This window comes from Saimiri boliviensis, chromosome 5 (genome assembly GCF_048565385.1).
Source record: "Saimiri boliviensis isolate mSaiBol1 chromosome 5, mSaiBol1.pri, whole genome shotgun sequence".
NCBI classification, from domain to species: Eukaryota; Metazoa; Chordata; class Mammalia; order Primates; family Cebidae; genus Saimiri; species Saimiri boliviensis.
The window spans coordinates 675,831-694,017 of record NC_133453.1 but is presented as its reverse complement, the minus strand read 5'-3'; the positions used below and the strand labels follow the sequence as shown (position 1 = coordinate 694,017).

Below are 18,187 nucleotides of genomic sequence, written 5' to 3'. Positions count from 1 at the left end.
AGATAACCCAGTAGGGGAATGTGGGGTGAGGGTGCTAAGCGTATCTTCCAAGAGCTAGTGGGAATGTATTTGGGAAGGCGGAATTAATTTTAGAAATTGTTTAAATTACTAGGCTTTATTATATCTCTTGTCCCCTTTGTGGTTTCTTTTTTTTTTTTTTTTTTTTTTTTTTTTCAGAGTCTCACTCTGTCACCCAGGCTGGAGTGCAGTGGTGCAATCTTGGCTCACTGCAACCTCCACCTCCCATGTTCAAGCAATTCTCCTGCCTCAGCCTCCCAAGTAGCTGGAATTACAGGCACACGCCACCACACCTGGCTAATTTTTTTTTGTATTTTTAGTAGAAACAGGGTTTCACAATCTTGGCCAGACTGGTCTCAAACTCCTGGCCTCAACTGGTCCACCTGCCTCAGCCTCCCAAAGTGCTGGGATCACAGGCTTGAGTCATTGTGCCCAGCCCCCACTTTATGATTAAAATCTCAGTTGCTTTGTTAGTATAGTAGTTAATAAGGTGAATGTTGGGAAACAAGTGCCGGCATCTGAACAAAAAATGGAACCTGGAGAGTGTTTAAAAATACTAAGTTGTAATTGAACTGTTTTGAAAGAAGAGCAAACACAACTTGAATGGGAAAGACAGTTATTCCAGCCTTCTCCTGGAAGGTAAATAGTGGCATACTGTAGGTAGCCCCTGTCAGTTAAGACTTTTAAAGCTAGGGGCCGGGCGCGGTGGCTCAAGCCTGTAATCCCAGCACTTTGGGAGGCCGAGGCGGGTGGATCACGAGGTCGAGAGATCGAGACCATCCTGGTCAACATGGTGAAACCCCGTCTCTACTAAAAACACAAAAAAGTAGCTGGGCATGGTGGCGCTTGCCTGTAATCCCAGCTACTCAGGAGGCTGAGGCAGGAGAATTGCTTGAACCCAGGAGGCGGAGGTTGCGGTGAGCCGAGATCGCGCCATTGCACTCCAGCCTGGGTAACAAGAGCGAAACTCCGTCTCAAAAAAAAAAAAAAGACTTTTAAAGCTGGTGGGGCCAGGCGTGGTGGCTCATGCCTGTAATCCCAGCACTTTGGGAGGCCGAGGCAGGTGGATCACGAGGTCAAGAGATCAAGACCATCCTGGTCAACAAGGTGAAGCCCCATCTCTGCTAAAAAAAAATACAAAAATTAGCTGGGCATGGTGGTGCGTGCCTGTAATCCCAGCTACTTGGGAGGCTGAGGCAGGAGAATTGCTTGAACCTGGGAGGCGGAGGTTGTGGTGAGCCGAGATCGCGCCATTGCACTCCAGCCTGGGTAATGAGCAAAACTCTGTCTCAAAAAGAAAAAAAAAAGTCAGTGGTCCTTCTGCAGGAGTCTGCAGAGAAACCATCTGACTTTGAAGATAATGTATACCCATCACAGTAGGCCATTTGACAAATACAGAAAATCAGGAAGAAGAAAATAAAAATTCTCTTACGCCTCCCTATGATAACTACCATAAATGAGTTTTAAAATGCATGGATGTGAAGCTGTGGTTCTGGGAGGTGGGGGGAGCATACTCCATCCTGCCTCTCCCACAATCTGTGGCTGTAAGATCTCGACATGTGCTTGGAGCAGCTGTTGAGGACACCGACAAGTAAGTGGTAACAGGTGGATGGGGGTGAGGGCCAGACTTTGAAGAACGACTTTGCACCAGTAGTGAGTTTCCTGTCTTCCCTTCAGCATCCCCTACTCTGGACTTAGGCTGCCCAAAACCTGGAGGCAGGTACATGGTGTGAACAGGGGGAGCTACAGAGAACTTTTGTAGTTGAGCTCCAGGACAGAAAATGAGAGAAAGGTATCATTTTTTCCCCTCTTGCTCCCTCTCCTCCAATCAGTCCTGCAGTGGCAGGAGTGTGTGAACACCTAAAACTCTGAGGGAACGGGGAAAACTCCAATTGTCTTTTTATTCTCTTCCCTCCTGCAACTCAGTCCCAGGCAAGATGCAGGCACAAGAAGTGCATGGCTAAATGGGGTCATTAAAGCAGTAAGTTTTTGGTGGGAGTCTCAAAAGGGGAGCCCAGGCAACTGGAAAGGGAGATTCCAGAGAGGGAAGAGCTCAGGAAAGTGACCCCATAAAGTTGTTAGTTAACTTACAGGCTCAACACTGAGCTGTGCACTTGCGATGTGACCCAAAACAGGTTGCCAAAGACTTTGAGAACTCAACTATGGAATAGACCATTGCTTCGGAGGCAGGCTGGCCACTAGGCAAGTAGGGTACCTGCAGGACATTGCTGAGGAACACTGCAAGGCTTTGAAAGTGAAAGTGACACAGACCACGTTGTACAGAAGGCTGGTCAGGACTTGGGGACTGAATCCAGCCAGACCACTGCCTGCCCAACAAAAATACTGGCATTCCTCATAGGAATCAGACAAGATCAAGAGTCTCCAAGAGCATAATGTTAAAAATGTTCAGGATACAATGCAAAATGTACTCGACATGTGCAGAACCAGGAAAACAGCAGCTGGTGAAAAAAGACACTAAAGCTGAGCTGGTGCCTGTGTTGGAATTACCTGGTAGACTTGATTTGTGACCTCCATGCCCCTGACCACCTAGTGTTCATCCTGGGAATATATGACATACTCGGCAAAAGCACATTGCAGATGTAATGAAGGGTACGAATTAGCTAGCCTGGATTAGTTGTCTCGATTATCCAGGTGGGCCTTATGTAATTATATGAGCCTTTGAAAGCAGGGATCTTCCTCCAGCTGACAGCAGATGGGGGAAGGCAGGTAGACTGTAAGTGTAAGAAGTTTTCAGTGTAACATTTCTGGCATGGAAGATGCAAGGGGCCGTGAGCCAAGAAATGAGAATGACCAACAGCCGACAGCCAGCAAGCACCAGGGACTCAGGCCTGTGCCCACACAGACTTGAATGACCCTGTGAGTGTATTCTCCCCCTAGAAAATCCAGGTAAGACCCCAGGTCAGCTTACACCTTGACTTAGACCTTTTGTGACCCTAAGCCGAGAATTCTGGTGAGTCACATTATACCCAAACGTCTAACCCATAGACACTGTGAGATAATAAAAGGCTGTTATTTTAAGCTGCTAAGTTTGTGGAAATTTGTTAAGGCTACAGCTTAAAAAAAAATTATAAAGCCCTTATTAGTAAAATAGTCCAAGAGTTAAAGCTACTCTTGAAACAGATGGAAGTACAGAAAGTCTTGCCAGGAAAATAGAAGATATAAAGAGGTGGGAATTTTCATGGAAAATACAGTAACAAATAAAATGGAAGTGATAAAGGAAAGAGCGACTCAATGCACGGATTTACAGTTGGTATTTTTTTTCTTGCTTACTCTTGTGTCTTTGTCTTTACTCTTGTATCTTTGTCTTTAGGATTTACAATTCTTTAAATCAAATTTTTTGGTTTGTTTTTAATACTTTTCATTTTTTTGTGACAATTTTTCCTTCACAATCATTTTTTTAATTGCATTTTAGGTTTTGGGGTACATGTGAAGAACATGCAAGATTGTTGCATAGGTACACACATGGCAGTGTGATTTGCTGCCTTCCTCCCCATCACCTATATCTGGCATTTCTCCCCATGCTGTCTCTCCCCAACACAGTCATTTTTAAAGTATCTTTTTTGCTTTACATGCTCAAATAAACTTCTCTGGTAATGAACTGTAGAAATGATCCCTGTAAATATAGTCTCATGTTTTTTAATCTTGAACAATTTGCACTGTAGTCTGTTGAACTGGGAGCCTTGCCGGGTATTAGTCTCACCCCTGCACAAATCAGGTCTCTGGCCTTGAGCAAGCAGCCTCGTTTTCTAGGCTATATTTTCTTATGGAAAGTAGAGACTGGGCCAGAATTTCATAAAGCAGGAGCTTCCCTCTCCCTCTCTCTCTCTCTCTCTCACCTTGAACTCTTGCAAGGGTTCCTTGAATCCTTATGTATGTCAAAAATTATTGCTAGATTTGTTTTTTGTTTTGACTCATGGAAAATTCCAAACATTCACAAAAGTAGAGAAAATAATATCAAAGCCCATGTATCCAGCTTTAGTAATCAACACATGGACAGTCTTTTTTTCTTATACCCACCTCCACTGATCCCCAACTCATTGGATTATTTTAAAGTAAATGCTAGATATTATTTCATTATATCCGTAAAAACTTTAGTATGCATCTCTAAGAGGAACTTTTTTCTCCTTCATGTACCCACAGTACCACTAAAGCAACTAGAAAATAATATTAACCTCAATATAATCTGATATTTAATTAGGATTCATGTTTCTCTGATCTGTAAATATTTGATTCAGGGTTCAAATAAAATCCATATAGCATTTGATAACTAATACCATATAGATAACATGTTTTAGCAGTTTGTATTTACACACATACATGCACTGTTTCCTTTTTTTGTTGTCATTTATCAAAGAGATGAGGTCATTTATCCTGTAGGATTTCTTTGTAGTCCTTTTATTCCTTAGGATATATTTTACTGGTGATGTATAATGAAGTAACTGGGCTTTAAAGTCACCTGAAGTAATTTTCTTTAGTTTAGCTGATGTCTTGATTTGTAGTTAAGACCATCTGTTTCATTTTGTTTGGGTTTTTAGGACTTGCTTTTCACTTCCTCCCTTACAGGTAACCATTTTCATTAGTTTTTGGTTTATGCTCTATTTTTTAAAAATAAAAACAAACATATATCACTTTGGGAGGCTAAAGCAGTGGGATCAACTTGAGCCTGGGAGTTTGAGATCAGCCTGCACAACCTAGTGAGACCTCATCACTACTAAAAACAATATATATGTTTCCTTCTTTTAATGGAGGTTAGCATGCCATGCACCTGGTTTTGCACCTTTTATTCACTTTCACACCAAAGCTGCATATACAGATTTTACTTTTTTTCCTGTAAAGATTCTGATGTTAAATTGGATGGCTTCATACCACCCCTCACAAAAGTATTGAGAATCAGTTATCCAGATTCACTTCAGCTCTTAAAACTTCCATTTTTCAGTTTATAGAATTTTGCTTAACATGAAATCAGAATACCAGGTTGTAGAGGATCTAAAATACACTCTAAAAGAAATAATAAATCTGTTTAGTGTTCAGGCGACTAAAAAATATAACCTAGGGAGTAAAAGTAAGGTTTGCAAATATTGGTTGTGTACAAATAAATCTCTTTGGAACAGTCACTCTGGGTGTATACTACGTTGTTGAATTTGTCTGAAAGTGACCTTCCTTTTCTTGCACACATTTAGCCACTATTGCATTATGCTCAGGTAGGAAGATTGTGATAACATGATTTTATGAGGTATATTTAATTTTTAGCTACCAAAGACTACAAATTAGTAGGAATCAAGAACACATTTTCTTTCCATTTATTCTCACATTGAGCTGCCTTATCACAGAATCATGGATTCTTAGAGCTGAAAAATACCTTATTAACCCTTCCCCTTCCCTGTCTTTTCCAGATGAAAAGGCTGGGGCCAGGAGTGGTGCCGTGACTGAGTTTGTAACTGCAGAGTTGAAATTGCAACCTAAGCGTGCTGGCCCTGAATTTCCACCATCCCCAGCTGCTGCTGCCTCCTTTCTTGTTCCCCATTAGTGCCTGCCTTTTTATTTTGTCTTTTTAAAATTACAGCTAGGTAGATGACTTTCTGTGTCAGTAAGCACCCTTCCATCATGAGAGGTTCTTGAGTTGTTGACTGACCCTCCTGGTGTTTGAGGGATAACGTTGCCGGAATACGGATCCTCCTCAGTGGTCAGCTGTGTGCAAGTGACACAGCCGGCCTGAAGCACCTGCTGAAGTGTGTGCAGATGAGTTCTGCAGCACCCTTTTCCCCAAGCTTCTGGTGCCAAGCATGGTTTCTGTGATGCTTGGGCCACGTTGCCTTCAGACAACACTGTAGCAGTGTTCTGAGGAGGGGTGTATAAGCCCTGCTGGCCCGCCCACCTGCCCAGCCAGCCGTTTCTCATTAGCACTTTGAAGGCCTTCCTTTACAGAACAGGTCTTGACATTTTTCGTTGCTTCCTCACATTCACTATTTAGTTCCTCATTCCAAAAGTTAGTAATGCTTAGAAAGGGAATAAAAAGGATCCATCTCTTGCTATACTGCGGTAACGAGGTGATGCAGCCCAGGGTCAAGGGACTGAGGAAGAATTCTGGTTGAGCATCATCAGCAGTGAAGTTTGTTCCCAAAGCTGCAGTGGGCTTTCCTGTTAGACAAGTGTAGTGAAGTACTAAGTTCATATTCCGCTTTCTTGGGTTGGGCATAGAGGAGTTTGGTTTTTGATTCTCCCAAAACAGGCAGTGAAAAATATTTTAGGGAAGGTTATTTTTTTTATTGCAAAATAGAAATGTTAGCCAGTACCTTTTACTGTGGACCGTGGACTGTACTTTTGTCTAAAAAAACCATGTGCTGATTTTCCAGTGGAAGGGAAAGAGTTTTCATAGCCATGTCTGGGCCCAGATCATAGCTCTGTCACTTCTGAGTTATGCGTTCCTTGGCAGACCTTTTTTTTTAAATAGATTTTATTTTTTAGAGCAGTTTTAGGTTAACAGCAAAATTAAGCAGAAGGTAAATAGATTTTCCATATACCCTCCGCCCCCACATAGACGCAGCATCCCCTGCTGTCAGTATCTGTCACTGGAGTGGTCCATTTGTTACAAACCTACTCAATACATTACTGTCACCCAAATCCTTGGCAGACTTTGGAGCTGAATTTTCCAGCTTTAAAATGGAAATGACATGTCACAGGGTTTTCTATTTTGATGATGATGATTATTACCATTTTTTGAGACAGAGTTTCGCTCTTGTTGTCCAAGCTGGAGTGCAGTGGCGCAATCTCGGCTCACTGCAACTTCCGCCTCCTGGGTTCATGCTATTCTCCTGCCTCAGCCTCCTGAGTAGTTGAGATTACAGGTGTGCGCCACCACATCTGATTAATTTTTTGTATTTCTAGTAGAAACTGGGTTTCACCGTGTCAGCCAGGCTGGTCTTGAATTCCTGACCTCAGGTGATGCACCCACCTCAGCCTCCCAGTGCGGTATTAATTGGCGTGAGCCATGCCAGCCTCGGTGCGTACTTAAAAAACAATTTTTTTCCCATTGTCAAGCTGGAGGAAGCAATCCCACTAGAGCAAATGATGTTAAAAGAGCAACCTGCTGATTTTGCAGTCATGCTGCAGCTTCTGCAGTAGATTGACACCAAGATTAACTGACAGTCACAACAATGGGTTTATCTGCTCGTTTTCTATTAATGTATTTTTTAAGTATTTCTTTAGAGATAGGGTCTCACTATGTTTCCCAGGCTGGTCTCAAACTGCTTGCCTCAATTGATTCTCCTGCCTCAGTCTCCTGAGTAGCTGGGATTGTAGGTGTACGCCACTATTCCTGGCTTTACTAAGGTCTTTTTAAGCTTTCATAAGCTTACTAATAAACTTAAGGTCTGAAACTTAAGTCTTAGTTTTAAATTTAGTGTTAAAGTCTTAAATGTATGTCTTAGTCTTAAACTTAATGTTAAAGCTGGGCTGGGCACAGTGACTCACACCTGTAATCCCAGCATTTTGGGAGGCTGAGGCCGGCGGATCACCTGAGGTCAGGAGTTCAAGACCAGCCTGACCAACATGACGAAACCCCATCTCTACTAAAAATACAAAAAAATTAGCCAGGCATGGTGGTGGGCACCTGTAATCCCAGCTACTTGGGAGACTGAGGCAGGAGAATGTCTTGAACCCGGGAGACAGAGATTTTAGTGAGCCGAGGTTGTACCATTGCACTCCAGCCTGGGCGATACAGCAAGACTCCATCTCAAAAAAAAAAAAAAAGCTGAGTAATTATTAAATGGATAGTTTATATGCCACATTACTATTAAGTGACAGCAAATAGATTTTTCTTTGGAATATTAGCAACAGAGTACCACAGGGTCATTTCCTCTCAAGTGAATCCACCTTCTTAAGATCAGTCTCATGAACAAGAGTGTCTTGTGGCCCTACATTTTAGCTGCAGCCATGTTGACATCTGTCTGGGCTAGATGAAAATTGGGATGTACATTGTTGCTTGGAAACTGTGCAAACGTGTGAAGATTCCTCTGTGAGCCACGTATTTCAAACAAGAGTTTGATATTCCTTGAGCTAAGAAAAGTGTCTTTTATTTGTCTAATATGTTCTCATGAACGAGGAAGCAGTGTTAAATAAAAAGCTTTTTGTTTTAAACATTTTATTATAAAATAAGCACATACAAAATCAAATGTGTGCCTTAGTGGATTATAAAGTGAACACTGTCCAGGTCCAGAAACAAAACTCTGCCCCACCAACCTAAGAACTCCTTCCCTGTGTGCCATCCCGGTGACATTCCCTCTCTCCTGTCAAGAAGGGACCATTAGCTGGGTGCGGTGGCTCACGCCTGTAATCCCAGCACTTGGGGAGGCTGAGGTGGATGGATCACCTGAGGTCAGGAGTTCGAGACCAGCCTGATCAATATGGTAAAACCCCATCTTTATTTAAAAAAAAAAAAAAGGGACCATTGTCCTGACTTTGCCAGTAATAACGTCCTTGTGTCTTCTTTTTATGGTTTTATCACTGAAATGTGCACCTCTAGGCATTACAGGTTAGCTTTGTATATATATATTTTTAGAAGTAGATGTTTAGACATGACTTTCTTATGAGTAGAAGAGAAAGAACCTGAGGAAATTTTTAAACCTATACTTAAGAAAATATAGATGAGAATTGTACAGTAGAATAAATAAGAGAAATGACTTCTAAAAATATATTTCAGTTGTAAAAATGTATACAGATTTGTAGCATTACTTAAGGAAAGAATGGCTTTGGGAACCAAAGTAAAACATCCTATTCCTTGTTTCAGAAGAACCCACTTTTGGTGGTTCTATATTTGGTAAATGTTGTGAGCTGACCAAAAACACATAGATCATTTATTTTTATTTTCATCTGTTTTCACATTGGAGGCACCTGCAAAGTAGAAGTCGTCTTCATTTGCATTCTCTTACTTTTGCATTAACTTCTCAATCAATTTGTTTGTGAAAAGACAAATATATATTCTCACTCATCTGTAGGAGCTGAAAAAAACTGATCTTATGGAAATGGAGAGTTGAATGATGGTTACCAGAGGTTGGGAAGGGCAGTAGGGGGTGGAGGGTTAAGAAAGATTGATTAATGGCTATAAAAATGCAGTAAGAAGAAATAAGACCTATTGTTTGGTAGCCAGTAGGGCAACTGTAGTTAATAACTTACTGTATACTTCAAAGTAACTAGAGGAGTGGATTTGGAATGTTCCCCACACAAAGAAATGGTACATGTTTGAGGCAGAGGATATCCCAAATACCCTCATCTGACCATTAGACATTGTTTCCTTGTATAAGGATACAAAACTTGAGTTAGTCAGCAGTTAAGTTCAGAAGATCTATTATATAGCATGGCAATTCTAGTTAGTAACAATGTATAATGTTTCTGAAAATTGCTAAAAGGGTGGATTTTAAGTGTTCTCATCATAAAAAAATGTTTAGTTTGTGAGGTGATGCATATCATAATTGCCTCAATTTGGCCATCCCATAGTGTAGACATATTTCAAGGCATCATTTTGTACTCTATAAATATATACACTTTTTGTCAATAAAAAATTTAAAAATCACATACCCCATAAATACGTACAATTATGCACTCAAAAAATTAAGTAAAAGTTTGTGGAATTGAAATTGAAAGGCTCATTTGTAATTCTCAGAAATTCATATATCTCATGTTTAATATTAGTTTAGCAAAAACAGTAATTTTTCTTAAAGTATCATTCTGCTTTTTGTCACAGTCGTTGTCTTTTGCTGTTGTCATCTTTACAATACATTGCATGATGTACCAGTTCGTTTTTTTTTTCACGTGTAGTTTTTAAAAATATATTTTATTGCACCTTAGGTTCTGGGGTGTATGTACAAAACATGCAGGATTGTTGCATAGGTACGCATGTGGCAATGTGGTTTGCTGCCTCCATCCCTAAATCTGGCATTTCTCCCCATGTTATCGCTTTCCAACTCCCTACCCGCTGCTGTCCCTCCCTTAGACCCCCCCAACAGACCCCAGTGTGTGCTGCTTCCCTCCCTGTGTCCATGTGTTCTCATTGTTCAACACCCACCTATGAGTGAGAACATGAGGTGTTTGATTTTCTGCTCTTGTGTCACTTTGCTGAGAATGATGGTTTCCAGATTCATCCATGTCCCTACAAAGGACACGAACTCATCGTTTTTTATGGCTGCATAATATACCATGGTGTGTGTATATGTGCCACATTTTCCTTGTCCAGTCTATCATCGATAGGCATTTGGGTTGGTTCGCAGGTCTTTGTTATTGGAAACAGTGCCGCAATGAACATACATGTGCATGTGCCTTTATAATAGAATGATTTATAATCCTTTGGATATATACCCAGTAATGGGATTTCTGAGTCAAATGGAATTTCTGTTTCTATTTCCTTGAGGAGTCACAACACTGTCTTACACAATGATTGAACTAATTTACACTCCCACGAACAATGTAAAAGTGTTCCTATTTCTCTGCATCCTCTCCAGCATCTGTTGTCTCCAGATTTTTTACTGATTGCCATTCTAACTGGTGCGAGATTTTATGTCAGTGTGGTTTTGATTTGCATTTCCCTAATGACCAGTGATGATGCGCATTTTTTCATGTTTGTTGGCCTCATGTATGTCTTCTTTTGATAAGTGTCTGTTCATATCCTTTGCCCACTTTTGAATGAGTTTGTTTTTTTCTTGTAAATCTGTTTTAGTTCTTTGTAGATTCTGAATATTAGCCCTTTGTCACATGGGTAGATTGCAAAAATTTTTTCCCATTCTGTTGGTTGCCGGTTCACTCTAATGATTGTTTCTTTTGCTGTGCAGAAGCTCTGGAGTTTAATTAGATCCCATTTGTCTATTTTGGCTTTAGTTGCCAGTGCTTTTGGTGTTTTAGTCATGAAGTCCTTGCCTATGCCTGTGTCCTGAATGGTTTTGCCTAGGTTTTCTTCTAGAGTTTTTATGGTGTTAGGTCTTATGTTTAAGTCTTTAATGCATCTGGAGTTAATTTTAGTGTAAGGTGTCAGGAAAGGGTCCAGTTTCTGCCTTCTGCACATGGCTAGCCAGTTTTCCCAACACCATTTATTAAACTGGGAATCCTTTCCCCATTGCTTGTTTTTGTCAGATTGTCAAAGATCAGATCCTGTAGATGTGTGGCATTGCCTCTGAGGCCTCTGTTCTTTTCTGTTGGTCTATATCTCTGTTTTGGTACAAGTACCATACCGTTTTGATTACTGTAGCCTTGTAGTATAGTTTCAAGTCAGGTAGCGTGATGCCTCCAACTTTGTTCTTTTTGCTTAGAATTGACTTGCCTATGCAGGCTCTCTTTTGGCTCCATGTGAAGTTTAAGGTGGCTTTTTCCAGTTCTGTGAAGAGGGTCATAGGTAGCTTGATGGGGATAGCGTTGAATCTGTAAATTACTTTGGGCAATATGGCCATTTTCACGATATTGATTCTTCCTAACTGTGAACATGGAATGTTTCTCCATCTGTTTGTGTCCTCTCTTATTTCGTTGAGCGGTGGTTTGTAGTTCTCCTGGAAGAGGTCCTTTACGTTCCTTGTTAGTAGTATTCCCAGGTATTTTATTCTCTTTGTAGCAATTGTGAATGACAGTTTGTTCTTCATTTGGCTCTCTTTAAGTCTGTTATTGGTGTATAGGAATGCTCGTGATTTCTGCACATTGATTTTGTATCCTGAGACTTTGCTGAAGTTTCAGAAGATTTTGGGCTGAGACAATGAGGTCTTCTAAATATACAATCATGTCGTCTGCAAATAGAGACAATTTGACTTCCTCCTTTACTAATTGAATACCCTTTATTTCTTTTTCTTGCCTGATTGGTCCGGCTAGAACTTCCAGTACTATATTTAATAGGAGTGGTGAGAGAGGGCATCCTTGTCTACTGCCAGATTTCAAAGGGAATGCTTCCAGTTTTTGCCCATTCAGTCTGATGTTGGCTGTAGGTTTGTTGTAAATAGCTTTTACTATTTTGAGATACCTTCCGTCCATACCTAGTTTATTGAGAGTTGTTAGCAAAAAGAGCTGTTGAATTTTGTTGAAGGCCTTCTCTGCATCTGTTGAGATAATCATGTGGTTTTTGTGTTTGGTTCTGTTTATGTGGTGAATTATGTTTATAGACTTGTATATATTGAACAAGCCTTGCATCCCCAGGATGAAGCCTACTTGATCATGATGGATAAGCTTTCTGAACTTGGGTTGCAATCGGTTGACCAGTATTCTATTGAAGATTTTTGCATCTATGTTCATCATGGATATTGACCTGAAGTTTTCTTTTCTTGTTGAGTCTCTGCCAGGTTTTGGTATCAGGATGATGTTGGTCTCATAAAATGAATTGGGAAGGATTCCCTCTCTTTGGATTGTTTGGATTAGTTTCAGAATGAGTGGTACCATCTCCTCTTTGTATGTCTGGTAGAATTCAGCTGTGAACCCATCTGGACCTGGGCTTTTTTTGGTTGGTAGGCTGTTAATTGCTGCCTCAACTTCAGCCCTTGTTATTGGTCTATTCAGGGTTTCAACTTCTTCCTGGTTTAGGCTTGGGAGGGTGCAGGTGTCCAGGAATTTATCCATTTCTTCCAGGTTTACTGGTTTATGTACATAGAGTTGTTTGTAGTAATCTCTGCTGGTAGTTTGTATTTCTGTGGAATCGGTGGTGATATCCCCTTTATCGTTTTTTATTGCATCTGTTTGATTCTTCTCTCTTCTTTTTTATTAATCTGGTTAGTGGTCTATTTTGTTGATCTTTTCAAAGAACCAGCTCCTGGATTTATTAATTTTTTGAAGGTTTTTTTGTGTCTCTATCTCCTTCAGTTCTGCTCTGATCTTAGTTATTTCTTGTCTTCTGCTAGGTTTTGAGTTTTTTTGATCTTGCTCCTCTAGCGCTTTCAATTTTGATGATAGGGTGTTGATTTTAGATCTCTCCTTTCTTCTCATGTGGGCACTTACTGCCATATATTTTCCTCTAGATACTGCTTTAAAAGTGTCCCAGATATTCTGGTACATCATGTCTTTGTTCTTGTTGGTTTCGAAGAACATCTTTATTTTTGCCTTCATTTCATTGTTTATCCAGTCAGCATTCAAGAGCCAGTTGTTCAGCTTCCATGAAGTTGTGCAGTTCTGAGTTAGTTTCTTAATCTTGAGTTCTAATTTGATTGCACTGTGGTCTGAGAGACTGTTACGATTTCCATTCTTTTGCATTTGCTGAGGAGTGTTGTACTTCCAATTATGTGGTCAGTTTTAGAGTAGGTGTGATGTGATGTTGAGAAGAATGTATATTCTGTGGATTTGGGGTGGAGAGTTCTGTAAATGTCTATTAGGTTTGCTTGATCCAGACCTGAGTTCAAGTCTTTGATATTTTTGTTAATTCCCTGTCTCGTTGATCTGTCTAATATTGACAATGGAGTATTAAAGTCTCCCACTATTATTGTATGGGAGTCTAAGTCTCTTTGTAGGTCGTTAAGAACTTGCTTTATGTATCTGGGTGCTCCTGCATTGGATGCATATGTATTTAGGATCATTAGCTCTTCTTGTTACATTGATCCTTTTACCATTATGTGATGCCCTTCTTTGTCTCTTTTGATCTTTGTTGGTTTAAAGTCTATTTTATCAGAGACTAGGATTGCAACTCCTCCTTTTTTTTTGCTCTGCATTTGCTTGGTAAATCTTCCTCCATTCCTTTATTTTGAGCCTGTGTTTGTCCTTGCATATGAGATGGGTTTCCTGAATGCAGCACACAGATGGGTTTTGACTTTTTATCCAAGTTGCCAGTCTGTTTCTTTTGACTGGGGCATTTAGCCCATTTACATTTAAGGTTAATATTGTTGTGTGTGAATTTGATCCTACCATTTTGATGCTAGCTGGTTGTTTTGCCCATTAGGTGACTTGGTTTCTTCATTGTGTCGATGTTCTTTACCATTTGGCTCATTTTTGGAGTGGCTTGTACTGCTTGTTCCTTTCTATGTTTAGTGCTTCTTTCAGGAGCTCTTGTAAGGCAGGCCTGGTGGTGATGAAATCTCTCAGCAATTGCTTGTTTGTAAAGGATTTTATTTCTCCTTTGCTTATGAAGCTTAGTTTGGCTGGATATGAAATTCTAGGTTGAAAGTTCTTTTCTTTAAGGATGTTGAATATTGGCCCCCACTCTCTTCTGACTTGTAGGGTTTCTGCTGAGAGATCTGCTGTGAGTCTGATGGGCTTCCCTTTGTGGGTAACCCAACCTTTCTCTCTGGCTGCCCTTAGCATTTTTTCCTGCATTTCAACCCTGGTAAATCTGACAATTATGTGCCTTGGGGTTGTTGTTCTTGAAGAAATATTTGTGGTGGTCTCTGTATTTCCTGCACTTGAATATTGGCCTGCCTTGCTAGGTTGGGCCAGTTCATGTTTTTTTATGCCAATGACATTAAGTAAATCCTTAGCAAATGTTTACAGTAAGAATTTAGCTCTTGCCCTCAAGGAGCAGACAGCTTGGATAGAGGTGGCCGAAGATTGTAGGTAACTGCTAACCTGTGCCAAACGTGTGGCTCAGGTAATTAATGTGGCGGTCAGTGGCTTTGTTCAGGAATTAGGATGGAAGATGCACTGCCTTGTCGTTTTGTTCATACTACCCACATTTTGCTTTTTCCAGAGAATTTAGCTCTTCATTTTCTGCTTGCTTGTTTGATAAATTGGATGTGTGCAGAAGTTCAAAGGTTGTCTTTGTGAGCAGGGTTTAAGTGTACAGTAGGAGATGCTTGTTAGTAAGTCACTAAGAGCCTATTTGAAATTAAGAGATAAAAAGGTTCTTTGCCAGGTGTGGGTGGCTCATGCCTGTAATTCCAGCACTTGGGAGGCCAAGGTGGGAGGTTGACTTGAGGCCAGGAGTTCAAGACCAGCCTGGCCAACATGGTGAAACCCCATCTCTACCTAAAAATTTAAAAAATTATCTGTGTGTGGTGGCGTCACACACTGTGGTTCCCAGCTACACCGGAGGCTGAGATGGGAGAATTGCATGAGCCTGGGAGGTGGAGTTTGCAGTGAGCCAAGATCATACCACTGCACTTTAGTCTGGGCAACAGAGCGAGACTCTGTATCCAAAAAAAGGCGGGGCAGGGGGGGTTCTTGATTTGTTTGTCTTGATGACAAAATAAGCATGAAGAAGAGGAAAGCACCAGGAGGCTCAGAGCAATTAAGTTGGCACGCAAGGGGACTGGATTAGAAATTCAGTGAGATTAACTCTTTAAAGGTTACAGATTAGTGGAAGACTCTGAGAGTGATTGAGATAAAATAGCACGTGCAATGCTGCATGCTTTGTTGATTAAACGTCCGGCATTTGTATCTCACCTCCACCAGTTTTGCCATACTATGTTTTATTGTATTAATTTTTTTTTTTTTGAAAAGGTACAACTTTTTTAATTGCATTTTAGGTTTGGGGGTACATGTGAAGAACATGCAAGATTGTTGCATAGGTACACACATGGCAGTGTGGTTTGCTGCCTTCCTTCCCCTCACCTGTATCTGTCATTTCTCCCCATGCTACCTCTTCCCACCTCCCCACCTCCCCGTCCCTCCCCCATTTCCCCCCAACAGACCCCAGTGTGTAGTGCTCCCCTCCCTGTGTCCATGTGTTCTCATTGTTCAACACCCGCCTATGAGTGAGAACATGCGGTGTTTGATTTTCTGCTCTTGTGTCAGTTTGCTGAGAATGATGGTTTCCGGGTTCATCCATGTCCCTACAAAGGACACAAACTCATCGTTTTTGATGGCTGCATAATATTCCATGGTGTATATGTACCACATTTTCCGTATCCAGTCTATCATCGTTGGGCATTTGGGTTGGTTCCAGGTCTTTGCTATTGTAAACACTGCTGCAATGAACATTCGTGTGCACGTGTCCTTGTAGTAGAATTATTTATAATCCTTTGGATATATATCCAGTAATGGGATTGCTGGGTCAAATGGGATTTCTATTTTTAGGTCCTTGAGGAATCGCCACACTGTCTTCCACAATGGTTGAATTAATTTACATTCCCACCAACAGTGTAAAAGTGTTCCTATTTGTCCACATCCTCTCCAGCATCTGTTGTCTCCAGATTTTTTCATGATTGCCATTCTAACTGGTGTGAGATGGTATCTCAACGTGGTTTGATTTGCATTTCTCTAATGACCAGTGATGATGAGCATTTTTTCATATGCTTGTTGGCCTCCTGTATGTCTTCTTTTGTAAAGTGTCTGTTCATATCCTTTGCCCATTTTTAAATGGGCTTGTTTATTTTTTGCTTGTAGATCTGTTTTAGTTCTTTGTAAATTCTGGATATCAGCCCCTTGTCAGATGGGTAGACTGCAAAAATTTTTTCCCATTCTGTTGGTTGCCGATTCACTCTACTATTAAATATTTTTAAATTGATTTTTAAACATAAATAAGACATTTAAGAAGGAAAGTTGCCATAAATAATAATCATATTAATAAATACAATTTAAAAACAAACGAATGTTATTAATTCTAGCTGATACTTAGCCTGATCTTTGTTAAAAACGATGAAGATAGTCAGGCACGGTGCATCACGCCTGTATTCCCAGCACTTTGGGAGGCCGAGGCGGGTGGATCACGAGGTCAAGAGATCCCGACCATCCTGGCTAACATGGTGAAACCCCATCTCTACTAAAAATATAAAAATTAGCTGGGCATGGTGGTGTGCACCTGTAGTCCCAGCTACTTTGGAGGCTGAGGCAGGAGAATTGCTTGAACCCAGGAGGCGGAGGTTGCAGTGAGCCAAGATCATGCCATTGCACTCCAGCCTGGCACCTGGTGACAGAACCAGACTCTATCTTAAAAAGAAAAACAATGACACATGTTACCATCTTTGTGTGTCCTATACCATCATGTTGCAGACTTCAAATACACACAATAAAATCTATTTTAAAACTATCTACACCCAATTTGAATGGAACAGTAAAATTCACAGTGCATTAAACAAACGATGTGAATAGCCTGGTTGGACTTAATAACTTGCAAGCAGAGACCTTTCCCGTGGCTCAGAAGGAGAGTTGAAAATGCCATGAGCGCCTCGCTGGGCCAAGTGTTTGACCTACTTGGGCCCTCACTGTCATCTGTTAAGTGGGCTGTGGATGGTGATATGGGTGTTATTGTGAGGATGGGGATTATTGTGAGAACGGGCAGGATCTGGAAAGGGCCTGACCAGAGGCAGCTGCCTCCTGATAACCAGGCATGTGGTCCTTGTTACGCCTGTACAGGCTGTCATTCAATACCTCCCAGACTACCAGTGGCATCCACTCCACCCTGGCAAGACATGTTAGAAAAATCGAGGAGTACGAAGCAGGCAAAGATGCACCTGGCTGTTTCATCTCCTTTTTTGGCGTTTTTCCTTGGCTGGAGTAGCCTTCTACTCTGCGTAAAGTCAGCAGAGGGGAGAGACACTTGCACGAATGCCTCCGATCTTCTGTGTTGATGCTATGCTTTGTGGAGCCTGTTAACCTTTGCTAGAAATGGCACCATCAAGTACTTGAAAAGGATCATCACCACAATAACTGTTTGGGCTGGTGGGGAGAGACGTGCCCAGGAGTGGGCAGCCCTGGGCTCTCTTGCCCCTGCTAGGTGGGTGGTGGTGACATCACTCGTTTGTGAGGTCTAACAGGTTAAATGAGTTAATGAATATACGTGGCTCAGAGCACCTGGAAATATTGTTATTGGGGATGGTGCTCCACCTATGAGTGTATGAGTACAAAATAATCTTTTGTAATGCTTTCTTTTGAAGTGATTAAGACTCACAGAAGTTGCAGAAATAGTACAGAGGATTCCCGTGTCCCCAATAATTCTTTTGTTACCTTGTTTTAATATCTAAATAATGTGATAATTCTTTCATGTATTTTTTTTTCATTTTAGTGTTTTCTTCACTCAGATGGTGAAGAATGGGGGAGATAGAAGGAACATACAGAGTTTTGCCGACTGCAGGGACACGCTTGGGCGCCCAGACTCCTGTGGGAGTCAGCACCCTTGAGCCGGGGCAGACACTCTTGCCCAGAATGCAGGAGAAGCAGCTGCACCTCAGAGTAAAACTGCTGGACAGCACCATGGAAATCTTTGACGTTGAGGTAAGAAGCATGGTTTTTGGAGGCATATTTCCTTATATCTTCTGAAGGTCAAGTT

At 41.1% G+C, this 18,187-nt stretch overlaps 1 protein-coding gene across 12 annotated transcripts in view; it reads left to right on the top strand.

Moving 5' to 3' along the window:
* The window catches only part of FARP2 (FERM, ARH/RhoGEF and pleckstrin domain protein 2), a 145,325-nt gene that overhangs the window by 6,377 nt on the left and 120,761 nt on the right, over positions 1–18,187 (top strand). For 8 of the 12 annotated variants that reach the window (XM_039469883.2, XM_074398718.1, XM_074398714.1 and 5 more), the window contains exon 2: positions 17,924–18,132. In XM_039469883.2, the coding sequence (XP_039325817.2) occupies positions 17,950–18,132 (183 nt within the window). In that variant the 5' untranslated portion in view covers positions 17,924–17,949. Of the gene's footprint in view, positions 1–816; positions 18,133–18,187 lie in introns of those variants that run through there. The other 4 variants (XM_074398712.1, XM_074398716.1, XM_074398713.1 and 1 more) reach the window with 3 other exon arrangements.